Source organism: Thalassophryne amazonica, chromosome 2 (assembly GCF_902500255.1).
Source record: "Thalassophryne amazonica chromosome 2, fThaAma1.1, whole genome shotgun sequence".
NCBI classification, from domain to species: domain Eukaryota; kingdom Metazoa; phylum Chordata; class Actinopteri; order Batrachoidiformes; family Batrachoididae; genus Thalassophryne; species Thalassophryne amazonica.
In genome coordinates this window covers 130,183,543-130,210,591 of record NC_047104.1, presented here as the reverse complement: position 1 = coordinate 130,210,591, position 27,049 = coordinate 130,183,543, and the positions used below count along the sequence as shown (strand labels likewise).

General features: G+C 41.3%; 1 protein-coding gene across 1 annotated transcript in view; it reads right to left on the bottom strand.

Moving 5' to 3' along the window:
- The window catches only part of otog (otogelin), a 336,135-nt gene that overhangs the window by 89,448 nt on the left and 219,638 nt on the right, over positions 1-27,049 (bottom strand). The window contains exons 24-31 of the mRNA XM_034163547.1: positions 25,807-25,914; positions 25,051-25,189; positions 23,328-23,462; positions 22,930-23,076; positions 15,016-15,135; positions 12,402-12,518; positions 5,519-5,675; positions 2,964-2,990 (exon numbers count right to left, since the gene is read on the bottom strand). Coding sequence (XP_034019438.1) covers positions 2,964-2,990; positions 5,519-5,675; positions 12,402-12,518; positions 15,016-15,135; positions 22,930-23,076; positions 23,328-23,462; positions 25,051-25,189; positions 25,807-25,914 — 950 coding nt within the window. The remainder of the gene's footprint in view (positions 1-2,963; positions 2,991-5,518; positions 5,676-12,401; positions 12,519-15,015; positions 15,136-22,929; positions 23,077-23,327; positions 23,463-25,050; positions 25,190-25,806; positions 25,915-27,049) is intronic.

Sequence of the window (27,049 nt, the reverse complement as noted above, 5' to 3'; positions counted from 1 at the left end):
ACAGACAAAGAGGCATGAAATTTGAACCTCCATCCAATTTTGGTGGTTGTACGTAAATCCATAACAGAAAAATGAGAGTGATTGAGGTACTTTTGATTGCGATATAATGAAAAACGTACACCAAATGGGATTTTCAATATTTAATTCAAATGTTCACAAAATCCAGATCCAGATCTAACTTTGTCAGGTGATACTGAGTGCCAGTCTGCACCTCACTTTCAAAGATGAGAGTGATTTGGGCATGTTTGATTAAGATATAATGTAAAAATATACAGTAAATGGGGTCTGGATCAGATCTGGATCAAGCTTTGTCAGTTAATAAAGGATACCATCCATAATGCTCTCAAATACTGTATGACATAAATTCTATGTTTTTAAACAGAGTTATGAATTTTTGAAAACTTGTTCAATGTTAAAGATAGGGATTTTTCCTGACTTTGCACTTTGACAAATGACCTTGAAAATTGAATCAGTTCTTGAAAAAAATTCATTACAATATATGAAAAACTGTGTGCTCCAGGCTGTTCACTAACAAACAAAAACAAACAAGCAGGGGTGAAAAAATAACCTCTGCCCAACTTTGTTGGTGAAGGTAATAATGTACCAAAATGAAAGCAGAATAAATTCCATTCAATTGAATGGCTCATTGTGCCATCAGCCCAGTCAGAGACACTAGTTTTTTTGTACTTGTCCTTTGTGAAACTGAGCAAATTGTTGACTTGTTTAATCCACACCACTGAACATCAATTTTAGATTGTTTTTCAAATCACAAGGAAATATGGAGCAATATTTTTCAAATTATTCACCAATCATGTCCCACCACTTAACAGATCCATGGTATGTGGGCAGCTGAATACTCAGGTTTTCCAGGGTTTTGTGGCTCTGCCTGTAGAATGCAGGGTATTCCCAGGGTACTTGTGACATTTAATCCTTGTGGCATTACATTAAGGCAACACTTAGACACAAAGTGAGGAGCCGTTACAATCACAAGTGGAAAAGCTGTTCTTTTACATTGAAAGCAGCCAAATGTGGCAATAGGGATATCATTAGGATGCCTTGTGGACACCTGCCTTTGGAGGTTAAACACCTGTGGTTTAAAGTCTCTGAGTTGACTATTTGCACCAAGATAGATGGAAACCATTGAGTTTGTGGGACACAAGCAAAAAAACTCTATCCAATAGTTTGAACTCTATATGAGTTAAGTACGCATGAAGCTAAAATTTGCATTTGGTCTCAGAAAAAGATATTAGTGAGTCGTCTTCTGTTGGCTGCTCCTGTTAGGGGTCACCACAGCAGATCAATCGTTTACGTCTCACCTATCCTGTGTAACTTCATCTGTCCCACCAACCACCTGCATGTCCTCCCTCACCATATCCATAAACCTCCTCTTTGGCCTCCCTCTTCTACTCCTTTTCTCCGGTGGGTCCCCGAAAGATAACATAAACCAGAGATTGCTCATGTGTTTTTACCGCTCTACCATGGAGACCATCCTGACATACTGCCTCTGTATGTGGTTTGCCAGCTGCACGGGGGCAAACAGGAAAGAGCTCCAGAGGGTTATCAGAATGGCAGAGATGATCATTGGGTGCTCTCTACCCACACTGGGGGACCTTTATGACTCTTACTGTCTCAGGGGAGCCAACACCACCCTAAAGGACTCATGCGACCCTGGACACCCTCTGTTTGAGCTGCTGCCATCAGGCAGACGGTACAGGTCCATTAAAACAAGTACAAATAGATTGAAAAACAGTTTCTACCCAACTGCTGTTAGATCTCTGAATGCCACTGGAACCAAATAGCCAGGTCACATATGTATGCCACACTTGAAATAAGTGCAATATTTGTTTATGGGCAATATCCACTGCTACTGAAGTATCCACAGGTTTGTGCATACTTTTCTCTTTTTTTATATGCACTCTCTTTTTTGCTACTGTGTTCTTATTTATTTATTTATTTTAATTTGTGTGCTAGACATTCCTTTTTCATTCTGTTAAACTTTAGGTTTATTTTCTTTTCTTCTCCAGACCTTTCAGCTCTGCGCGTGGTTTACTCAGGTTTATATTTTCACTGAAAGGCTAGCACCTTACCATTTGTTGTACTTGTACAATGACAATAAAGAATCTGTATCTGTTTCAGTGTTAGCTTCTCATCATGGGCTCTATGTCTATGCAAAGGTAAATTTCAAACTATTGCTTGCAACAAAGTATTGCATATTGTGCAACTCTTTATCTTGTGGAACTTGCTCAACCATGTGTCTTCACATGCCCTGCAGATGCCAATTAGACTGGATTTCTACATACTACAATTGCAATCTGTCTGGGGTCTTTTGCATCTGTGATCTGTGTACGGAGCTGATTGGGTGCACTCAAGTCAATGCTTCCTTTTCCACTAAAACTGCAGTAAACAGGCAACTAGTCAATTTTTGACAAATGTCGGAGCTGATGGGCAACTGAATAGTAATCACATTATCATGCTGTACCATCATGAATATTAACAGCACAGCACATCTACTCTTGCAGATGTTTAAAAAAAATTATGGGGGAAAAAAACCTGGGGCACAATTATGTGGAGCATTTATACACATTAACCATGCCTTAACCAAATAGATGGACATTTCCAGGGCACAGAAAATGTGTTGGACTTCATTTGCATCAATAATTTGGGACTGTATGGTCCTACAATCAATGACTACTTACAGGCCTACCTATACCTGAGGCCATTCTGACAGTCACTTTTATAAATACCTATCCTATTCATTTACAGATAATTAAATATTATGTATTATTCGAAGTTTGCCCATCTAATTTTCACACTGCCATGTCTTCAATTTAGGTTAAATATATCTCAGAGCTGTTTTAAAACAATTTGAACCTGAAAAAAAATCCCATTTAACCCACATATCTGTATAAGATGTCACTTTTTGGCTTGTCAAATAAGTGCCTCGATAATTGTACTGTCCATACCTTTGTTGTAGAATTCGCAATCATATGCTGCAGACAGAAAAACAAAGTTGGTTAAAAACAACAATAACAATAATAATAATAGGACAGCATGATGGATTAGTGGTCAGCACTGCTGCATCACAGCAAGAATGTCGTGGCATTGCTTCCCACAAGGTCCATGTGGAGTTTGCAAGTTCTCCCCAAACTCATTTCTTCCCCCTGTGTACTCTGGCTTCCTTCCACTTCCAAAGACATGCATGTTATGTGAACTGGTAACTTTAACTTGACCATCTGTGTGAATGTGTTTGCCTCTCCATATGTGACCCTGCGATAGACTGGTGCCCTCCATGACCCTTGACTGGAGTAAGTGGGTAGCGAAAATGAATGAATGAATGAATGAATGGATGGATAATAATAACAGGTCATGAAATGTTTGATAGTCAACACAATGATACAACTAAGAAGGCCCGCTAAGAAGTTCTGTTTCCAACTTGATTATTTCAATAACAAAGAAGATATCTATAGGCACCTTGACACTTGCACAAATTTGATCCCTGCACTGCCACACAATTCGTCATGCAAATGCACCCTGCTTTGTCCCACTGGATGCCACGCTATATAAAATAATCATTTCGTAGCCAATAACACATTTGCTCTCAGAACTTGCCCGAAGAAACCATTCTCTCATTGCTCCCAAAGTCACCGAGAAATTATCTACAGCTGCAGGTTGTCTCGTGCACGTCGTGTGGTGGAGAACACATTTGGACTCTTGTCTCACAGGCAATTATTTATAATATATATATATATATATATATATATATATATATATATATATATATATATATATATATATATATATATATATATATATATATATATATATATATATATATATATATATATATATATATATATATATATATATATATATGTTGTAATGGATTGGTAAAACAGTAGCATCCTCATTCCTTCTCATGAGTTAGATCATGTATATGTAAAATTTTGTTTATTTTCAATGTAACATCTCATCATAATTGTTCAGATGCCCTGCGCCCAATGACACACATTGACACACAGTGTTTTCGAATAGGTTGGGCAATGTTCACAACTCCTTCATGAAATTAATGCATGCCAGAAATTTTGAACATTTCAAAAAAAAAAATTGCGCACTGGCACAAAGCCACACATGGTTCACACACAGTTTAAAACAGTTTCAGCACGTTTCCTCACTGGCACACCAGATTGTGTGCCATAGCAGGGATCAAATTTGTGCAAGTGTCAAGGTGCCTTAAGTTAAACTGTTACAAGAACTATTTATTGAATATTTCTACACCAAATGGTTTACACCATATGCAGAATTGCCTTTGACATTTCACATGCACACAGTAGTCACTAAAAAATGGCAACGTACTTTAAAACAGTGTGCTGTTATTGAACGCCTCACAGAGGAGGGTTGTGCACCTGTAGATGTTCATCAAGAAAAGAGTGTTGTTTATGATGAGGCCTGTGTGGACATCAGCACAGTCAGGAAGTGGGCAAGGGGTTTGAAGGGCAGAGATCCAGCTGTGACAAGTCTGACTGCACCCCATAATAGCCACAGATAACAGCAGGAGACAGGTTCATCAATCTGGGTAGCACTCTATCCCGTACTGTCACCTTTGATGAGTTAATCTTATACAGGGTAGTCAGGGCCAGCTCAGCATTTGGCAGGGATCAACTTACTGCCAAAGGTCAAGGTGCATCATGCAGTTGTTCTCCGATGCATTCAAAACATGGACAGTGTATTGTCATCATGCAAAGCAGCTGAACCTCTTCCACTTGAAGTGCCATCAAAATCGGATGCACATCAGGTGGCAGGACAGAGTTCCTGACAGAAGTGTTCTGAATGACAGAGATGAACAGCATCCATGCAATGCTGATGTGTGTACAACTCAGGTGGGCTGGTCATGTGTGTCTTTCGTCAGACAATAAACTGGCAAAGAAGCTGCTGTATGGTGAGCTACCCGAAGATAAACGCTCCTGAGGCGGTCAACACAAGCAGTATAAGGACACCCTAAAGTGCTGTAACATCAGTCTTGAATCCTGGGAGGATTCAGCACAGCACAGCAGATTTCAGCCTCTGAAATAAGGCCAGGAGGAAGACCACAAACACCCGGAACAAAAAAGTAAGGCATCCACCAGTCCTCAGGCACAGTGCAACAAACACTTCAGCACAAGGATTGGTCGAATCAGCCACCGATGGAGGACTCAACCCCAATTGGGTGATAATGAGAGTCATGGTCATCTTCACCTGCGGGAGAGGAGCAGCAACAGCCACAGACATGATGCATCAAGTGCAAGTGACCAAGCTCCAATTGATATGTGGACACTCGAAAAGTTGTGTACGTGCTTGAAGTGGGTTCATCCTGGAAATGGAATTTCCTCAAAGTTCCTGAAAGTTCCTGTAAGGGTTAATGCAGTCAAGCACAAACTACACAAAGCCTCATAATTCATCCTTTTTTCAGCTAAATGTATGAAATGTCTACAGTGATGTGTATGAATAAGGCAGGCTGTCTGTTGCTTGTGCTCTCACTTACGACACAAAGAAGGGGAGCGCCAGTCGACAGGAACACCCTGGTGGCAGCAACGTTGTGCATATGCTGCCACGCTGGTGCAGAAGCACTCACAGTCACCACCACGACTACAGGCGCATGTGTCTGACAAGCAGTTCATGTAGAACCAGGTTACATCCACCTGAAGACAATGAAAACAGAAACACAGAACAGTGTGGGTACCACACATACACACACAGCAGGGGCAACTAGTGGTGATGCAGTACTGGGTGAACAGGCAAACAGGCATCGTCACTACTTTGAGCTCTTCTTCATATCTTTATTAACAGACAGGGTTCAGAGATAAAATACAATTAACATTCTTGCTCAATTCAAGCAAAAATATATAAATAAATGTCTTTGCCAAACAGCAAAACTTGCTGCCAAATGACACAAACTGACAAAATGAACGTCTGTTTCCGTGTGCTGCTACGACAGTTGCTTTGTCGAACAGGCACCCCACAGCAGAAAAACAATGTAACCAATAACAGTGATCGATGATACAGTTCACACTGCCACAACAGCAGCATCGCATCACAACAAAAAGATTTTTTGAAATTTTTGCAAATTTATTAAAAATAAAAAAAATAACAAGTATTTACACAATGCTTTGTTGATGCACTTTTGGCAGCAATTACAGCCTCAAGTCTTTAATATGATACCAGAAGCTTGGTGCACCTATCTGTGGGCAGTTTTGCCCATTCCTCTTTGCAACACTTCTCAACCTCCATCATTGTTGGATGGGGAGCGTCGGTGCACAGCCATTTTCAGATCTCTCCAGAGATGTTCAATCAGATTCAAGTCTGGGCTCTGGCTGGACCACTCAAGGACATTCACAGAGTTGTTCTGAAGCCACTCATTTGGTATCTTAGCTGTGTGCTTAGGGTCATTGTCCTGCTGAAAGATGAACCGTCACCCCAGTCTGAGATCAAGAGCGCTCTGGAGCAGGTTTTCATCCAGGATGTCTCTGTACATTGCTGCATTCGTCTTTCCCTCAATCCTGACTAGTCTCCCAGTTCCTGCCACTGAAAAACATCCCAACAGCATGATGCTGCCACCACCATGCTTCACTGTAGGGATGGTGCCTGAGTTCCTCCAAACATGAATTTTTAATTTCAATTCAATTTCAATTTAATTAGCTTATAATGCACCAGATCACAGCAAAGCCGTCTCAAGGCGCCTTACATGAAACAATTCAACATAAAATTTAAATAAATAATTAAAAATGAATAAAAAATTCAAATACATGATTAAAAACAGAAGTAAAAGAATAAAACATAAAAAATAAAAACTATTCATAAGAAAGAGAATAAAAATAGGTTTTCAGTCTTGACATAAAAATGTCCACAGTCTCTGACTGCCTCACAGTCGCAGGAAGACTGTTCCACAGGGTGGGTGCAAAATGCGAAAAGGCTCTTTGACCTGCTGACTTCTTCTTCACCTTGGGAACACAGAGAAGCCCCGCATCCTGCGACCACAAAGCCTGGGCCGGCACGTAAAGTTCCACCAGATCAGCCAGATAAGATGGCGCCACTCCATGAACAACCTTATAAGTCAATAACAAAACCTTCACATCTGCTCTCACAGAGACAGGGAGCCAGTGTAAAGATGCCAAAATGGGTGTGATATGTTCAGACCTTCTGCTGCATGTCAGAAGTCTGGCAGCAGCATTCTGAACCAGCTGAAGACCCCTAATGCTGGACTGCGGTAACCCTGAAAATAGAACATTACAATAATCTAGTCTAGAAGAAACAAAAGCATGAATCAGGGTCTCAGCATCAGCCATAGACAGGATGGGGCAGATCCTCGCTGTATTTTGCAGATGGAAAAAAAGCAGTCCTAGTAACATCCCTGATGTGGAGGTCAAAAGACAACATGGGATCAATAATTACCCCAAGATTCCTCATTTTGTCCGTATGATGTATGACACACAAACCCAGGCCGAGCGCCAGCTGGTCAAACTGATGCTGATGACTCGCTGGACCAAGAACCATCATTTCAGTCTTATCAAAGTTTAAAAGTAGGAAGTTACTAGACATCCAACTTCTCACTGATAGAAGACAGTCCTCCAGGGATTTTCTGGGAGTGAGATTTCCCGCAGTTATCGGCATGTACAACTGAGTATCATCAGCGTAACAATGAAAGGCAATCCCAAGACTCCGCAGTATACGCCCAAGGGGTGCCACATACAGGGAGAAAAGCAAGGGGCCTAAAACAGATCCCTGTGGAACCCCAAATCTCATATCACTAAGGTCAGAGGTAGTGCCATTATACAAGACACATTGAGAATGACTGGACAGATATGACGTCAACCACGCAAGGGCACTTCCAGTAATCCCAAAAAGATTCTCCAATCTATTGAGCAAAATATGATGATCCACGGTATCAAATGCAGCACTGAGATCTAACAACACCAAAACCGTAGTGGTGTCTGAGTCCATTGCTCGCACAAGATCATTCACTACTTTAGTGAGCACTGTCTCTGTGGAGTGATATTTCCTAAAAGCAGACTGCAGCGGCTCAAAAAGATCATGCTCAGTGAGGTGGTCTACAAGCTGCTGTGAAACCACCTTTTCTAAAATTTTGTAACAAAATGATAGATTTGATATCGGCCTGTAATTTTTCAATACACTAGGGTCAAGATTAGATAATGGTTTAATTAGTAATGGTTTAATCACTGCAGATTTAAAACATTTCAGAACAGATCCAGAGGTTAATGACAGATTGATAATTTCCAGCACAGTCGGCCCAAGAGTGGACCACAGGTCCTTAAACAGTTGGTATAGGATCAAATAAACAGGTTGTGCTTTTTGTAGATGCCACGACTTTCGTCAGCACGCCAAATGAAATACTGTTAAATTCTGTAAATCTAGGTAACACTTCAATGGTAGAGCCAACCTCCATAGCAGGTTTTAATGGCTGGGCCGAGGTGTGCTGAGATATGCTCAGCCTAATATCTTGTATTTTCTTCTCAAAATAATCCAAGAAATCCTGCGCTGAAAAGGGAGAATGACTAACAGGTGGCTGCCCATGAATAAGAAATGCTACGAAATGCTGTCAAACAAGCCTGGCATTCATGCCAAAGAGTTCAATCATTGTCTCTCGAGACCAAAGAATGCCTTTTGACAAACTCCAGGCGGGCTGCCATGTGCCTCTGACTAAGGAGAGGCTTCCATCTGGCCACTCTGCCATACAGGCCTGATCGGTGGATTGCTGCAGAGATGGTTGTCCTTCTGGAAGGTTCTCCTCTCTCCACAGAGGAATGCTGGAGCTCTGACAGAGTGACCATCGGGTTCTTGGTCACCTCCCTGACCAAGGCCCTTCTCCCACGATGGATCAGTTTAGACGGGCGGCCAGCTGTAGGAAGAGTCCTGGTGGAGCTGAAAATCTTCCATTTACGGATGATGGAGGCCACTGTGCTCATTGGGACCTTCAAAGTATATTTGATGGCCTCAGATAATGAATGAAAAACATCACCATCCAACATCACATAGATAATTGAGTCTAAAATGATCTAAGGTATATCATGAAGATGCGTTTCCTGTCAGAACCCTATATCAGCATTCTGGCACTTCAAATATGAAAATATCTTAGTTTGTTTAATAGGATTATTCACACCTTTTACATTGCAACTCAAGAGTCTGATGGAGATGTGTATAATAAATGTTATTGTGCTGTTTTGCACCTGTCTTAACGTAACCCTGAGAATGTATTTGTTGTTTAATTTTGTTTTAGCACTCTGGGGTCAGTCTGAACTGGGAGCGAAGAGCTGGATGTACTTGTTATTATTACACTGATAGCACGACTTTGTTTTCGTAGCCACTAACGACTGGGAGTGAAGCATGCTGGGATCATGCTGAACTGGGAGTGAAGAACTGCTTTTATTATATCTTTGAAATAACTTTCAGATGCCTGTTGATTAAAGAAATTATGTGCGCCAGGGAGGTTGAGTTGGCCACTCACCCTCCCTTCGCGGACACACTAGAAAAGAGGGAGTAGAACCATGCTTCAACAGAGTCTGCTGCGGGTTAACGTACGAACGCCCAGCCGGTTGACAGGCGCACTCTGCTGAAGGTGTTGGCTCTCCACCTTAAAGGCGTCACGGTAAGAGAAAAATGCGCTGCAACCACTTGTGTTTGATGTAACTGCTTTTGTGGGGAATAAATATACGCCTTTTTATTCTAGCAAAATGCAGTCTGTGTGATCATTTCTGTGTGCCGATCTGACCGAACCTTGTGTTTCAAAACAAGATGATATTAGCCAAAGTTTGAGAATTGCTGGACATGTATTTGGTCAATCAGACAATAAATAAATAAGCCAGATATACAAATCACTCCCAGAGAGATTAAAGAAAAGAAAAAAAAAGAATATATACAAAGACATAACAATTCCCAACATTCACCCACCCCCCCCAAAAAAACTTGCACATTGGTTGTAGCCACCCCAAATGATGGATCAGCAGGGTGATGCTTACAGCTAAGTAGCTAAGCCTAGAACTGCATGACCACGTGTTTTAAAGGGTCAGATGGTACACATGGACTCTCAGGACAGTTGAGGCAGGTGTGTGTTTCAAAAAAATAAAATAAACCCCTGCCTATTGCATTCTTTCAAACCACTTAAAGAATATCAAGATGCCTGTGAGCAGATGATAGGGATTTACAGTCTGAGTGGCTGAATTCTCTGGGGCAAGAACAATGGTGGTAGTTTTGAAACTTTAGAAACAGCAGCCTGAGAGAGAAAATGTTGAATGTGCTGGTGAAGAGAACTGTGAGGCATGCAGCACATCCTTTCAGTGTTGTGCTATTGGCTAATCATATAGAAATTCATTCTGGCCACTGTGGTCCTGAATATGCCAAATTAAAAAAAGGAAGTGGGGTCAGAAAGCCACTGAATGTGATCACTGCCACAGCTGGATTCATGTATGCTGCCTCACTATGAATGAAAAAGTGTACACTTCCTTTGTACACTTAGCTTTTGTCACTGTACTTTGCCAATAGTCTCCAAAACATATTTTGACTCTTTTCTTATTTTTTTGTGTGTGTGAGCTTAAAACTTCCAGTTATGTCAAAGGTGATTCATCTTTAAATGTTGTTGACAGGCTGCCACATATTTCCAGCATATGTGTGCGAAGTACAGCATCACGCCCTTAAGGTCCAGTCACACAGACATAAGACTGTCAGCGATTTGGGAGAGTCTCTGACAGTCTCCGTCACACCCCTTCAAAAATATGAGCACCAACTGAGCACCAACTATGGTGGGGGAAAAGCTGCAGTCATATAAGGCTCATTTGTGACAGTCACAATGGCGCACACCATATGCGCGATGGTAGCACCATTGTTGTGGGACGCACATGCATATGTGGCATGAATTTATAAGATAATCGTCCTTATTTTCATAAACATGGCCGGAGTGTCACAGCTGATGTGCATCTGTATGTTACTGTTTGCCTTTCAGGTCATTTGAGAGACTGGGGAGTGTGTGTGTGTGTGTGGGGGTGGGGGGGGGGGGGGGTACGTTCCTTCACACTGAACTGTTCAATGGTGCTGTCCATGGTGCTGAATCAAGCTGTCTGGGGGTGCTCTGCAACTGTTTCTGTGGAAGAAGGGGAGGTGATGAGCTTCAGACCAGAGGATCCTCGGTTCAAATCCCAGCCTGACCGGAAAATCACTAAGGCCCTTGTGCAAGGTCCTTATTCTCCTAATTGCTCCCAGTGTGTAGTGGGCACATTGCATGGCAGCAGCCTGACATTGGGCTGAATGTGAGGCATTGATGTGTAAAGCGCTTTAAGTGTCTGATGCAGATGGAAAAGTGCTATATCAATGCAGTCCATTTACCATTTAGGATGTGTCTGCCACTTTACATGCCTGTCTAGCATAACACATGTGGCACTGCCATGGACACACAGAGCTCTGGATTATAAAAAAAATAAAATTAACTCTCAGGAATATTATAAAACAAATTTGATGGTGAGTCTATATTTTATTTATAGACATATATTCAAGTTGATATATTAGCCCTGCATTAGACTGGCGTCCTGTCCAGGGTGTAGCCCGCCTCATGCCCTATCACTGCTGGGATAGGCTCCAGTCCCTTGTGACCTTAGTTGGAGGGTGGTTTTGGAATTTGGAATTCTTGATGTCCTTATACCATTAAAATTTAAAATTCTTCTTCTTACTTATAAGGTTTTGAATAATCAGGTCCCATCTTATCTTAGGGACCTCGTAGTACCATATCACCCCAATAGAGCGCTTCGCTCTCAGACTGCAGGCTTACTTGTAGTTCCTAGGGTTTGTAAGAGTAGAATGGGAGGCAGAGCCTTCAGCTTTCAGGCTCCTCTCCTGTGGAACCAGCTCCCAATTCAGATCAGGGAGACAGACACCCTCTCTACTTTTAAGATTAGGCTTAAAACTTTCCTTTTTGCTAAAGCTTATAGTTAGGGCTGGATCAGGTGACCCTGAACCATCCCTTAGTTATGCTGCTATAGACGTAAACTGCTGGGGGGTTCCCATGATGCACTGTTTCTTTCTCTTTTTGCTCTGTATGCACCACTCTGCATTTAATCATTAGTGATCGATCTCTGCTCCCCTCCACAGCATGTCTTTTTCCTGGTTCTCTCCCTCAGCCCCAACCAGTCCCAGCAGAAGACTGCCCCTCCCTGAGCCTGGTTCTGCTGGAGGTTTCTTCCTGTTAAAAGGGAGTTTTTCCTTCCCACTGTAGCCAAGTGCTTGCTCACAGGGGGTCGTTTTGACCGTTGGGGTTTTACATAATTATTGTATGGCCTTGCCTTACAATATAAAGCGCCTTGGGGCAACTGTTTGTTGTGATTTGGCGCTATATAAAAAAATTGATTGATTGATTGATTACTCACCACTGGGTGGCAGGCTTGGAAGACTTCACTCAGCAGGATGCCACACTGTTGCTTTGCAAAGGGTTCTCTAAGTGGACTGAGGCTGCATGGGTGTCTGATATCTGGACTATTCACACACTAAACACAAACACAGAATACAGACCTTTGTTCAATTTTCACTTAAAGATTAACACGTCGCTTTTCATATGTTATCATACTGTAATGTGAGGACCATTTATCAGTCTGTTCCAATACTCCTCTTATGTTTTATGTTTTTTCATGCTGTCCTAGAGAACTGGTCAGCTACAGAACATACTGGTAGGCCTCTACAGGTGCACTGTGGAGAGTATTGCATACTGCATCGCAGCACGGTTTGCCAGCTGCACCAAGAATGACCAAATGGCTCTGCAAAGACTCATCAATAGGACCCAGCTTCCTGCAACTGGGGATATTTATTCAGGGCCAATGTGGGGGGCTGGATCTTAAACATCCTCCACAACCCAACACATCCTGACTACCACCAAGAGCATCAGGTACATTATCAGCCATGTGACACACAAGCTCACAGGTGACTCACTGCTGATGACCACAGGACCAGGTCTGCTGTTCTTCTACTGTGGCCCATCATCTTCAAGTTTCAATGTGTTGAGACGTTACAGATGCTGTTATGCATACCTTGTTGTAACAAGTGATTACTGGAGCTGCAAGTGCCTTCCTATCACCTTGAACAAGCTAAGCCATCGTTGTCTGACATCAACAAAAGAACCCCTAGTCACTGGAAGTTACTTATTTTGAGATCTTTCTGTGTAGACCTTAGAGACTGTCATGCATGAAAATCCCAGTAGATCAGCAGTTTCTGAAAAACTCAAACTAGCCCATCCAGTTTCAACAGACATGCCAACACTCAAAAAAACCAACATGGGTGTTGTTGGTTTTTATGTTACATGAACATAAGTCTAACATGTAGCTTCTACGATATGAAATCAAGTTTTTCTTTCAAATCATGTAGTTTTAACATGTAACATGTAACAACGTAAAATTTTACTTGCTCAGTGAACATAATAAAATTATGGAAAGTATTTCCACTCAAGTAAAATGCATTAACATAGCCAGAAACAATTTTGCTGAGTGACCTAAATGTAAATTTGTTGGGTCAACATGATGAATTTGTGTTACTGTTACTTAATTACCATGGGTCAGGCCAACTAGATTTGTAAGGGTAAATGTAACAAAAAACCCAGTAAGTTCCTTTGGCCGCTCGCTTGTTTGCGTTCGGGGTCACCACAGCAAACGCAGGGTGGATCTGCATAAATTGTGCTGATCCAACACAGCAAAGTTAAGTTGACATGTAACTGTAGTATTTTGAAAGTAGTTGTAACTACTTACAGGCAGGGGTGGTTGTCAAGTGGTTAGTGCACTTGGTTTCAGTATGAAAGGTTCCCGGTTCAAACCCCTGCCACATTTCTCCATGTAATGTGGAGTTGCGTCGGGAAGGGCATCTGGTGTCAAACCTGTCCCAATTCAACATACAGATCCACCCAAGATTTGCTGTGGTGACCCCGAGCGCAAATAAGAGAGACGCTGAAGGGATTTACTTTTTATTTTTGTTACATTTATCCTTACATGGCCTAAACCATGGTAATTGAGTAACAGTAGCTCAAATTCATCATGTTGACCCAACAAATTTATATTTAGATCTACATTTACTTTTTTAAATCTAGTTGGCCTGAATCAAGGTAATTAGGTAATTGTAATGCAAATTCATCATGTTGACCCAACAAATTTACACTTGTGTCACTCAGCAAAATTGTTTCTAGTGAAGTTAACACATTTTGCTTTACTTTACTTTGTTTACTTTTATGTTCACTGAACAAGTTATTTTTTTGAGTGAAGTTCAAATCACTTACATTAACCTTCTTTCTAATTCTGATAGTTGGTTTGAACTTCAGCAGTTCTACTTGACCATGTCTACATGCCTAAATGAATCGGGTTTCTGCAATGTCCTTAATTAGACATTTGATGTGTTTGAGCAGGTGAACAGGTATAATTAATGAAATGGCCAATGAATATGTAACTTGTATAACTGGTGAATGAGGCACGTGAGTAATAAGTTTCCATCAGCATAAGATGTGCTAAATAAGTAAAGTGGTGAATATGCAAAGTCTAAGTTGAAGGATCAATAGCTCCATCAGAATTGGCAGTGTAAAGCAGAGGGATACTCAGACTATCACTGATATTTGAATCCTCCCTGATTTGACCCAAAAAAGGAACACTCTGAAGTCACATAAAACGTTTGTGATATTAATTTATGTCTCAAATATCTCAGATCTGTGACAATTTGATGTTAAGTAACACCACTGCGGCAGGCTCCAAATGGACGGGCGCACACATGGACAGAGCCCATTTCTGTAGCAGAGAAAGCCAATGCCAGAGTCATAAATGTGTTGGTTATTTTATAAATTAATTCAAAACCTGATTTAAAATAACAGCAATTTAATCATTATGCTGTATTTTAATCCACTGCCAATCATCTCAGTTTCTTTACATTTACAAATTATGGAACGAGTAGAAGGAATTCATGCAGAATACAAACAGAATGATAATGGTGAATAAATCACACATGGTTAACGCTTGCCTCTGCTGCAGTCCAGCTGTTTCCAAACTCCTGAGGTGTTGTGGAATCAATATTTTCGGGTGTCTTCATCTCATTCACTGTCTTCAGGTCAAAGTTCCCACACAGTCCACTCAGCTTTCCCTGTGAGCAACAGCCACACATCAGGTGACACTTTAACTGTATTATTCTCAATCCACTATAACAAAAATAACATGAGCCAGTGGCTGGTAAACACAATCTTATTTCTTTTCCAGGAGAACAAATGGGCAATTCCATGAGACTGTCACATCCAGTACTGCTTTTGATGGTCCTGCTGCGATATAGCCATCCCACAGAATTATAGCTTGTCCATTTTTCTTCAACCTAATGAGAATACAATGTCTCTGGGATGGTCAAATCACAGCAGGATCATTAAAAGTAGTAACAGATGTGATAGTTTGGTGGAATTGCAAGTTCTGTTATGTATAGAAGAAATCAAAGTGCCGTCAAATTAACCAGTAATTTGCAGTATTTGCAACTGCTCATGCAGTTGAAGTGAACATAACATAATACTAGAAGCACTCAGAGTGCAAACCTCCGCCAAGGCCATGGGGTCACTGACGCCATAATATCTACACACCGTGGAATCATTGAACCTAAAAAAGTCTAACAATGATGTTTGCTCAGTAGTAAAAAAAAGTTTCATCTGCTGTGACTGGATAGCATGTATCCTTAGCGCGTGGCATCACAGTTTATTGCAACTTGCACCTTTCCCAGAAGCTACTGTCATCTGAGCACTGATATTGATATTGCATGTGCTTAAAGACAAAAACAAATAAGACACAAAATTCAATTTATTATTCAACTAAACTGCAAATATATTAATTTTTTAACATTTATGAAACACTTATGTAAATAAATAACAGTAAATTCTGAAATAGAACTATTTTTTAAGTGTTGCATGTGCTACACAAGGCCATAGGGTCACTGACCCTAAAGAGATTCCCTCCTTGGCACAGTGATCTATTCAACAATTCAGTGTTACAACCAAACCTATGATACATACACTTTTCTTTCCTTTATATTTGACATCCTTGACCATGAAAACATACCACTAGAACTTGGAATCACTTTTATGTCTTTATTAGTTCAAACGTTATTGTATAAAAACGATTTTTCGGTAATGGCGGTTTTCTTCTGGATCTAATAAAATCAAATCAATTTTATTTATATAGTGCCAAATCACAACAAACAGTTGCCCCAAGGCGCTTTATATTGTAAGGCAAAGCCATACAATAATTACGTAAAAACCCCAACGGTCAAAACGACCCCCTGTGAGCAAGCACTTGGCTACAGTGGGAAGGAAAAACTCCCTTTTAACAGGAAGAAACCTCCAGCAGAACCAGGCTCAGGGAGGGGCAGTCTTCTGCTGGGACTGGTTGGGGCTGAGGGAGAGAACCGGGAAAAAGACATGCTGTGGAGGGGAGCAGAGATCAATCACTAATGATTAAATGCAGAGTGGTGCATACAGAGCAAAAAGAGAAAGAAACACTCAATGCATTATGGGAACCCCCCAGCAGTCTAAGTCTATAGCAGCATAACTAAGGGATGGTTCAGGGTCACCTGATCCAGCCCTAACTATAAGCTTTAGCAAAAAGGAAAGTTTTAAGCCTAATCTTAAAAGTAGAGAGGGTGTCTGTCTCCCTGATCCGAATTAGGAGCTGGTTCCACAGGAGAGGAGACTGAAAGCTGAAGGCTCTGCCTCCCATTCTACTCTTACAAACCCTAGGAACTACAAGTAAGCCTGCAGTCTGAGAGCGAAGCGCTCTATTGGGGTGATATGGTACTATGAGGTCCCTAAGATAAGAAGGGACCTGACTATTCAAAACCTTATAAGTAAGAAGAAGAATTTTAAATTCTATTCTAGAATTAACAGGAAGCCAATGAAGAGAGGCCAATATGGGTGAGATATGCTCTCTCCTTCTAGTCCCCGTCAGTACTCTAGCTGCAGCATTTTGAATTAACTGAAGGCTTTTCAGGGAAGTTTTAGGACAACCTGATAATAATGAATTACAATAGTCCAGCCTAGAGGAAATAAATGCATGAATTAGTTTTTCAGCATCACTCTGAGACAAGACCTTTCTAATTTTAGAGATATTGCGTAAATGCAAAAAAGCAGTCCTACATATTTGTTTAATATGCGCTTTGAATGACATATCCTGATCAAAAATGACTCCAAGATTTCTCACAGTATTACTAGAGGTCAGGGTAATGCCATCCAGAGTAAGGATCTGGTTAGACACCATGTTTCTAAGATTTGTGGGGCCAAGTACAATAACTTCAGTTTTATCTGAGTTTAAAAGCAGGAAATTAGAGGTCATCCATGTCCTTATGTCTGTAAGACAATCCTGCAGTTTAGCTAATTGGTGTGTGTCCTCTGGCTTCATGGATAGATAAAGCTGGGTATCATCTGCGTAACAATGAAAATTTAAGCAATGCCATCTAATAATACTGCCTAAGGGAAGCATGTATAAAATGAATAAAATTGGTCCTAGCACAGAACCTTGTGGAACTCCATAATTAACCTTAGTCTGTGAAGAAGATGGATCTAGCTCCATAACATTTGAAGCTACATCAAATCTGATGACACTTTACTGAATCAGTACAGATTCAGCTACAATTTGGTGTTAGTTGTGCATCTCTAGCTTCATTTGTCACCTCACACTGACACATTTTCTATTTTCCCTATATTTTTGCATATTCTGGATCACCAGATCGGGAACCCGGAGCCGATCATCACCAAACTTTGTTGTTTGATAGAACATTTGACTATGTTACACCCTAATTTTTTTCAAGCCTTTCTGCCTTGTTTTTGTGGAGTTAGAAACTAGAATGTCAAAATTACCCCTATCTTCCGAAATGGTGAAGAATCCTTTAAAAAATTCCTGGATCCGCATCGTGATCCGGATCACCACTAAAATTTAATCACTTGAGTTGTGTGGGCAACAACTTGTTCCTCTTCTCATTTCCAATCACTCCACAAAATTTCATCAAAATCCGTTCAAAACTTTTTGAGTTATCCTGCTGACATACAAACGAACGCGACCGAAAACATAACCTCCTTGGGGGAGGTAATAATAACATAATAGTGCAGTTGAAGGTAAATCTTCAGCAAATTCCACCAAATGCACTTTTCAGAAAGGCACAAAGGTCCACCAAAATTGTCACCATTTTGTCATGCTGACAACTGTGCGTCATTCGTCCTCTGATTCGGACCCGGCGCCACGAGGGAGCGTTTGGGGGCGACGCCCCCTCACGTCATCAACCTCACCCCCTCGGATGTGAGCGTTATCAAAAATAAAAAGAAAAAAGAAAGAAAAAGAAATACTGGAAAATATAGCGCCTCGCAGTTTCGCAAATTTTTTTAGTCCAATTTTGAATGCTTTTTTTTTTTTTTTTTTTACAGCGCATTGTGCTCTGCGTCCTCATCAAGCAGGCCGGTGTTCTGTCGAGATGACGGGACACCTGTTGCGGCACCGCGAAGGGAGAGTATGCGCATTGTGTTCTGCGTGTCTATAAGAATTTTCTCGCCCAGAAGAAAAAAGAGCGCCAACAACTACCCATAACTGTGTTCTTCACTCGGAAAAAGACACCTGCTGCTAGGTGTGAGTGGAAAAAGGTGCGACAGTGGCGTGGCGCCAGGACGAAGAGGTGCAATCAGAGGAACAGTGAAATACTGGTCAGTCACTATTAATAATTTCTTGTGTCCAACCTTGTAGGTTGATCGTTAAAATTGAATTTGTTAGTTCTAAAAGCCATCATAATTATTTATAGGAAAACGTTCTATTTTTATTCCTCAAACAAATGTTTGGGCCTGAAAACAGGTTGGTCTTATTTTTCTTCTAAGGTTTGAACTTTGAGAGTGTTTACACACGAGAGAAAAGTGAGAAAATGTTAATGCCTGTTTGAGAAAAGTGTATAAAGTGTGTAGCGAGGGGTTTTACAGCTTTAAAACGTCTATAATAATTGTAAAATATAACGCTGACTACTTCGCGGATTTCGCCTATTGCAGGCTATTTTTAGAACATAACTCCCACGATAAACGAGGGACCACTGTATATCTACATGCAAGGTTTATCTTTGACCTGTTGTGTGACTGTCATGCCCAGTTGCGCTGTGTTTGCGCTTGTGATGGAGGGCTGTATGTGGGGTTAATCTACTGTCTCGTGTCATTTCTCAGATCATTTGTTGGTTTGGTTTTGTGAAATGCAGGAGATCACTTGACCGAGGGTCTATACGTTCAAATAATAATTAAAAAAAATACTGTCATCACTCTTTACTCTTACTCAGTCAGTCTCTTACAACGGTGTAGCCTAAATACACGAGCTTTCTAGGAGCGCACCCAATTAATTACGCACGCACAGAGGCAGGTACCCTCCGGTGCGCACATTTTTTTTGGGGGGGGGGGGGGCGACCCCGCCCCCTGTGATAAACTCATCGCCCCCTTAATATTTTTTTTCAGGCGCCGGGCCTGCTCTGATTTCAAATGAAGATCAAATTTTTACATCCCAGACTGATTCATTTTTGGTTGAAATGCACAGAATGGTTCCACATTATTATCTTAAAGGACAGCAGACCATAAATTGTTTACTTCACCAAGGACCAGAAATTCATTCAACCTTTATTTCTCGCTGGGTTCAAACCCAATACCAATTTTGGACAAATCACCATTCCAGTTTTTCATATTTTTCCTGTTAGGGGTCACCCCCACAGATGATGCACCTCCATCTCAGCCTGTATACTTCCGGAAGTGCCTGACTGGAGTCTCGCTATGAACCATGACTTCCTGCCACAGACAGCTGCAGTGGAGATTCAGTGACGTGTACTTCCTCTCATGTGCCATGATCTTTAGCCTTCAACCATGTTCTTATCCTTCTGATGCTTTTCTGGTAACCTTCATCATCACTCACCTCACTGGAAGAACACGTGACTGGGTTGTGGCAGAGTGGAACTGGTGGTCCTCTGTCTGCTGGACAGCTGAAACCTTCTTCAAAGTGATAAGGAAGTTGTTTGAGTGTTGTATCCTCAGTGGAGAACATCTCCTACTCCTTTTATCATCTCAGTGACCTTACTGAAGTGGTAGCTTTAGCCAACAACATAAATCAATGTCGGTAGGAATGCTGAGTGGAATAAGCTTGTAGAGTCCGGTCCATTGTTCAGTGTGCCTGGAGCATCGTCATGTGCAAGTTTCTCACAACCTTTGCATCTTCTGTGAGAGATTGTGCCACTACATCTCTGCTTGTATGCTAAAAGATAAGGGTCACCAGCAGGACACCTGGAACGCTGCTCACCTGCTGTGTCCTCCCCTGCCTGACTACTCATCCCTGAGCTTGTCTTCTGGTCCCATGGAGGTGGGCATTGACAGAGAAGCATACAAAAGATTCTGGACCGCATCCTGGCCCAGGAATACACCATCCCTCTGGAGACTCTCAAGGAACTGCTGCAGGCAAATACCCTGGATGGCTGGGTGCTGACTCTGATCACTCGTCAGCAGCTCCTCTACCTCCTTTACATGCCATGTAATCACACAGAGCCCTCATGTTGATTGGTATCTGGCAGTATCAGTGTGTAGGGCACTCAATGTGCCACCACTGTTGTCTGAAATTACTTCTAAGTTCTTTTGGAACCAGTAGCTGGTGACATCTCAGGAGTTTCACTGGAAGATGTTGATCTGAAGGAAATTTTCAGTGAAGACAAGCCAACTCCCTGCTTCCAGACAAATTTGGATTGGCCTATTCCACAGAATCTTAAGCAATTAAAAATGTTACTGGGGTTTGCAAATTTTTAATAAAAGTTTATTTGTAGCTACAGTTGTGTCACTGCTCTCCTCTTATATGCTTTTATGTCTATTACGTCCAAGTTCCCATGGTCAGAAGAGGCTGACAATCATTCTGGTGTCAACTGGCATTTCTCCTCAGCCCTGGTTCTGTCTATGCCTGACACTTTGTGACAGTTCATCATGGAAGTTGACACTTCAGATGTGGGAGTAGTGACGGTCTGGTCACCGGCTTTCTTGAGGACCATAAGGTAATCCTTGTGATTATTTTTCCAGGTGGTTGACTTCAGCTGAGTGCAAATATGATGTTAGTAACAGGGAGTTGCTCACTTTAAAGCTAGCATTGAACAAATGGCGACACTGACTTCAGGGTGCCAGTCAACCTTTCTGGAACTTGATAAGAACTTAGAGTAAATTCATTCTGCTCAACAATTTAACTTCTGACAAGCAAAGATGGCTTTGTTTTTACTCAGTGGGTCACAGGGACCACAGTCATCACTTTCTCAGTGATTGGGTGGGTTACAGCCCATAGGAATCCTCCTGGGACTCTACCATTAATATCCTCAATCCCTCCAGCATCCATGATTTTTATAGGACCCGTTTGTGTGTGTTCCAAGGACATCTGGTGGCATCCTTTGAGGGGATGCTGTCAATTTCTCCAGTGTTTTCTTGTTATTTTTTGCTGCTTTTTTCCTGTTCATATGCACACCTGTTTTCTGCCTGTGTTACCAGCTATGTGGTGTCTTTTCTCCCATCACTCCAGTGCCATAGCATCCAGCTTTATTTCTCGTGAGTTTTCTTATTGACGATCACTGCTTTCTTTCTAGTGATCTTTTTGGAATTAAAGCTCTGGTCCTTCTGGTCACCAGTCCATTTCTCTAACAATTGGGCTCCTTCCCCAATAGAATGACAAAACCATCTACAATGCATGATGTTATTGTGTTTAAGACGGTGATCACTATTAAAAATGAGCTTTACCTTTGCAATTTATGGTAACACAATTTAACACAGATGTCCAAGATAATGAATAAGTGAACCAAATGAAGCTTATTGTTTGTCACAATACAGACATTCATTCATTCATTCATCTTCTACTGCTTAGTCCAATTAAGGGTCGCGGGGGGCTGGAGCCTATCCCAGCAGCCATAGAGCGCAAGGCGGGGTACACCCAGGACAGGACGCCAGTCTGTCGCAGGGCCACAAACAGACACACCCACACACACACACCTACGGACAATTTAAAGATTCCAATCCACCTAACCCGCATGTCTTTGGATGTAGGAGGAAACCCACGACCTTCTCGCTGTGAGGCAGCAGTGCTAACCACTAAGCCACCGTGCTGCCCACAATACAGACATCAGATTTTCAAATGCACATCATAAATTAAATATTGAATTTAATTATACTTTTACTTATACTTTTTAATTATACTTGTACTTTTACTAGTGCACTGAATTTGCATCAACAATAGCCATAGACATGAACAAATTACCACAAAAGTACCTTCAAATAACAAAAAGTGAGATCATCTCCTTGTGTTTTTTTATTATGTCACAGCTTTGTGATGGAATGGAGCAGAGAAGGGCTTCAGCACAAGACAAAAGACAAAATAAAAGGCTTGCGTCTCACTTGTGCACTCTTGCAAAGATCATCTGAAAATTCACATAATTTTTTAAATTAACCCCTTAATGCCTATTGTCGCATATATGCTACAATATTTGACTCAAACATGCAACATACCAAATTGACCAGTATGCCTGTTGTCGCAAATTTAATAACTTAAATTTAGAACATTATAACATAAAGTCATTACCAAAATACCAAAATTACTATTTATTTTTTGTGCAAAAGTGAAATTAATAATCTCAACATTATTTACCATCTACTTAAAGGCAAAAACACACAAAACATTTTTTATATACAGCTATATAAATTCAGGCGTTAAGGGGTTAAATGCTTCTCATTTCCTCTCAGCCATTAACTGTTTAAATGACAATGATACAACCGTTGCACCATGCACAATCTCTCCAAACACAAACACAGAAGCCCATATCTACTCTGAACTATAAACAGGTATAAAATCTCTACGTATCCATGCTCCTTGAACAACATAATCCTACCTGCCAGCGAGGTCCGACCTGGATGTGGACAGTGGTCTTACGATCCCAGAGGACTGTGACATGTTCATCTGGGAAATGAATCACTGTGAAGTAGCCGGCTGGCCAGATGAACATGCTCTGCTTCCTGTCAATCACACTGAATGGGCTCTGTTAAAAAACACAGCATTTAGATTTTATTAAAATATTATGAAATGTGACTTGAAAACTCATTCAACATGAATGTGTAATGTTTTAATAACAGTATTTGTACTGCGTTTTTATGTTATCCTCAAATAATGGATATTCATTTCCGTATGAGCAGATCTCATTCTAACATAAGAATTCATGATATGAGACAAACCAGTGCTCAGTATGAGACTGCAAAGCCAAAAAAATGTTATGCTGAAGTTGGTGCTTACTGGCTTTCCCGTGTCATCGTCAAATGCGATGAAGGATTTGCCGATTGTTATCAGCACAGACTTCCTGCAGGTTGCTCCACTGTCAAAACAGCCGATGTTTTCAGCGGCCACACTGAGAGTCACGTCAACGCTACTCTGCAGCACAAAAAGGAGTTGGTACAGCTGAGGGTAATCTGATGAAATGGCTTGCAGCAGTTTTATCTGAATGTTTGCTCTTTTTATTTTATTTTTTTTATTGTTTTGTCTATCGCTTGCATTTTTTTTTTTTCATTTTTACCTCATGTTTTCATCCACTTTTTGCTGGTTCAATACACTGAAGAATTGCTCAAATGTTCACAAAGCTGAGTGAGACAACGTAGGATAAGTTGGACTATCAATACACAGACCTGGGTTTGATCCCTGGTCAGGGTACCTGTCTGTGTTCTTGGGTATTGGCTTTGGCTGGGGAAGTAGCCTGTATCAGACTGGCAACCTGGACACACCCACCCAAGCTTCCACGTCAAGATACACACACACACACACACACACGTTTCCATGCACACACCAAGCTCACTATCATTCGCCCTCATTCCCCACTCTGTTTTTATTGTTTGTGATTAGTTCTCTGAGCTCTTTCACCTTTTCGGTCTGTTGCGCTGGGTTTAGCATTGTTTGTTTGTTACTACCTGGTTTCATTGCCTTCACGTTGCACAGTTATTTTCCGCTTCTGTTCATTATCTGCACCTATGTTTTTTCACCAGCCCAAAGTCATTTCCCTCATCATCTGACGGGGTTTAAACGTGAGCCTCCCCCGTCATTCTCTGCCAGATGGTTAAACCATTGCACTTGATTCTTACACCTCCTGTGTTCCTTTAATCCTTGTTTTGAAACATGCTTTCTGAGTTTTTTTGTGTACAGGCCTTGGACTGAATTTTGGTTCAGAGCTGTCACCATTCTGGATCTTGATCACTGCCTTCCCTGTACCAAACCTGACTGTATTTTTGGACAGAGAACTGCTTCAACTCATGGCGATCTTGGTGAGCTGTGTCATCCAAGCCCATGACTCCTATCGGCTACATATTTTGTAAATAAACAACCTTTTGTCAGAACAAGGCATGCCATCCTTCTGCTTTGGGGTCAATGTTCAGCACTCTGACAGAACCATCCAGGGGTCTCACTGACCCCAGAGAAGGTTCTGCCCTGAGGAACACTTTGGGCAAACACAGTGATGCTTTGAATAACCAAGCTGAGTACCTCAATACTCAGAAACATACTGTAATTCTGATTAATTGAATTTGGCCTCCCAGCAGGTTGCTCAGGTGACTCACTTCATTTTTCACATCCATGCAGACTAAGAAGGACTCCAGGAAGTCACTGAAAACGTGGATCTTATTCTTGATCTAGAACAATCGCAAACCCAGACACTCCGATTCCTTGTCGAGTGCTGTAAGCACAGTTTACCCTACATTTATTTCTGACTGTCAGCCACATGAGGTATTTCTCTTTGCATTCACAAATATCCAGGATACTGACATTTACATAAACATTGCTCATCTTGTTGGAGAATGAAACACGCATTCTTACATACAATCCAAGAGAAAATCAATGTTGAGAACAATGAACAATGTTGCTTTTTGGACAAACATGTTAAATACAAAAGCAAAATATACTTTATGTACCAAAGTATTTCAGCAAATTTTTGTTTTTTTGACATGATTGTTAAAAAATGAGGCATTTTCAGTACCTTTATGAGATAGACTTTGCACGCACCAACAAAGTCAAACAGCAGACCATCAAACGTCCTGTAGTGGCGATCTCCATAAGTTGTACACATGGATGGACACGGACGAAACACACACTGGAAGGTTCCGTGCTGGCAAACACTACAAAAACAGTCCAGCTTCAACCACAGTGATTCAGCAACATCAAGTTCCCACTTAATGCAATGATATTTTTTCCACATCTAATGGCCTCCTTTTGTTGGGTTTACAGCAGACCAAAAGTGGCCGTTGAGCTGGCAAATGGTGAATCCTTCTCATCGTGCTATTAGGCTGTCAACTGCATCTTCATCTTTGGATTGGAGACGAAAATGAAGGAGGGTTAAATGGCTAAGATAATTCAGGGAGCTTTTCTTTTCAGCAGCAATGAACAGGCTGAAGTGGAGAGAATCAAAGAGTCATACAAGGACCTGCTCTGTTTTCAAGTCTTTTTTTCTCTCACGTGATAACACAAAATTATAGCTATCAGGTGGCTGCTTTTGCTGTTCTGACGCATCACTTAGGACCAACCAGACTTTGAAAAATTGGCACCATTGCTAGATATTTGTCTCTATTCTGGGAAGTACTGCTGGCAGATGCCTGCAGAGTGTCAACTAATTGATGAAGACCTACTGAGGGAAACAAGGAAAATCAATACATATAGTTTAATAATCGACTACATCTTAATATAATCTTTAGATGTGGATTACAAGGGGCTTAGTGTCAAAAATATCTAAATGTACCAATCGTGGCAGGATGAGGAGACTCTGTCACCAGGATAATACTCTTTTCCTTTCCACAGGCAGGGGCAGGCTGTAAGTTCAAAACACTCATCTCCATGTTTCAGCAACCTGAAAGAATACCAGAAGTGATAAAGCTAAAACAGTCTGTATGACTCACAGTGAAATACAAAGTTATCAAGAACCATACCAGCTACTTTGATGTTTGAGCACAACATGTAGAATTTACAGAAGTAACTGGTAACCATTTTCTAAAACATACAACTAGATCTGCAATTTTGAAAACACTTAAAAATTTACCACTGGTTAAGTTAGTTACTTTAGTAAAATGATCTTTCCAATATTTGAAACCTTCTTCCATGAATAAAAAATAGTCAAAAACATTATATCATTCATTTTGTATACCCACTTTAGGCTCATGGGGGGGGGGCTGGAGCCTGGTGGGGTACGCCGTGGACAGGCCCAGTCTATCACAGGGCCACATATAGACATACAACCAGTCACACTTACTGTCGATTTCAAATTTCCACTTCACCGAGCCTCCGTGTCTTTGGAAGTAGGAGGAAGCTGAAGCACCCAAAGGGGAGGACGTGCAAACAGGCAACAGTGATAAACATTAACCCACAATACAAACCACATTATGCCACCACATACATTTTTAAATAAAGTACAGCCATTATAATCAAAGTGGCATAAACACTGGCCGAGTGTGGGAAGGCGCTCTCATATTTAGAAATCTGTCTGAAGTTTGTATAAAACGGTTGGGTCAAAATTTACTTTTTAAGAACTGGATACACCACAGTATCAACATGAACATGTCCACACACTCAATCAATCACACTCCAACCTGTCCACCATAGCCAAGACCAAAGAGTTGTCTAAGGACACCAGGGACAAAATTGTAGACCTGCACAAGGCTGGGATGGGCTACAGGACAATAGGCAAGCAGCTTGGTGAGAAGACAACTGTTGGCATAATTATTAGAAAATGGAAGAAACACAAGATGGCTGTCAATCTTCCTTGGTCTGGGGCTCCATGCAAGATCTCACTTTGTGGGGTAAGGATGATTCTGAGAAAGCCCAGAACTACACAGGAGGACCTGGTCAATGACCTGAAGAGAGCTGGGACTACAGTCGCAAAGATTACATTAGTAACACACGATGCTGTCATGGTTTAAAATCCTGCAGGGCACACAAGGTCTCCCTGCTCAAGCCAGCACATGTCCAGGCCCGTTTGAAGTTCACTA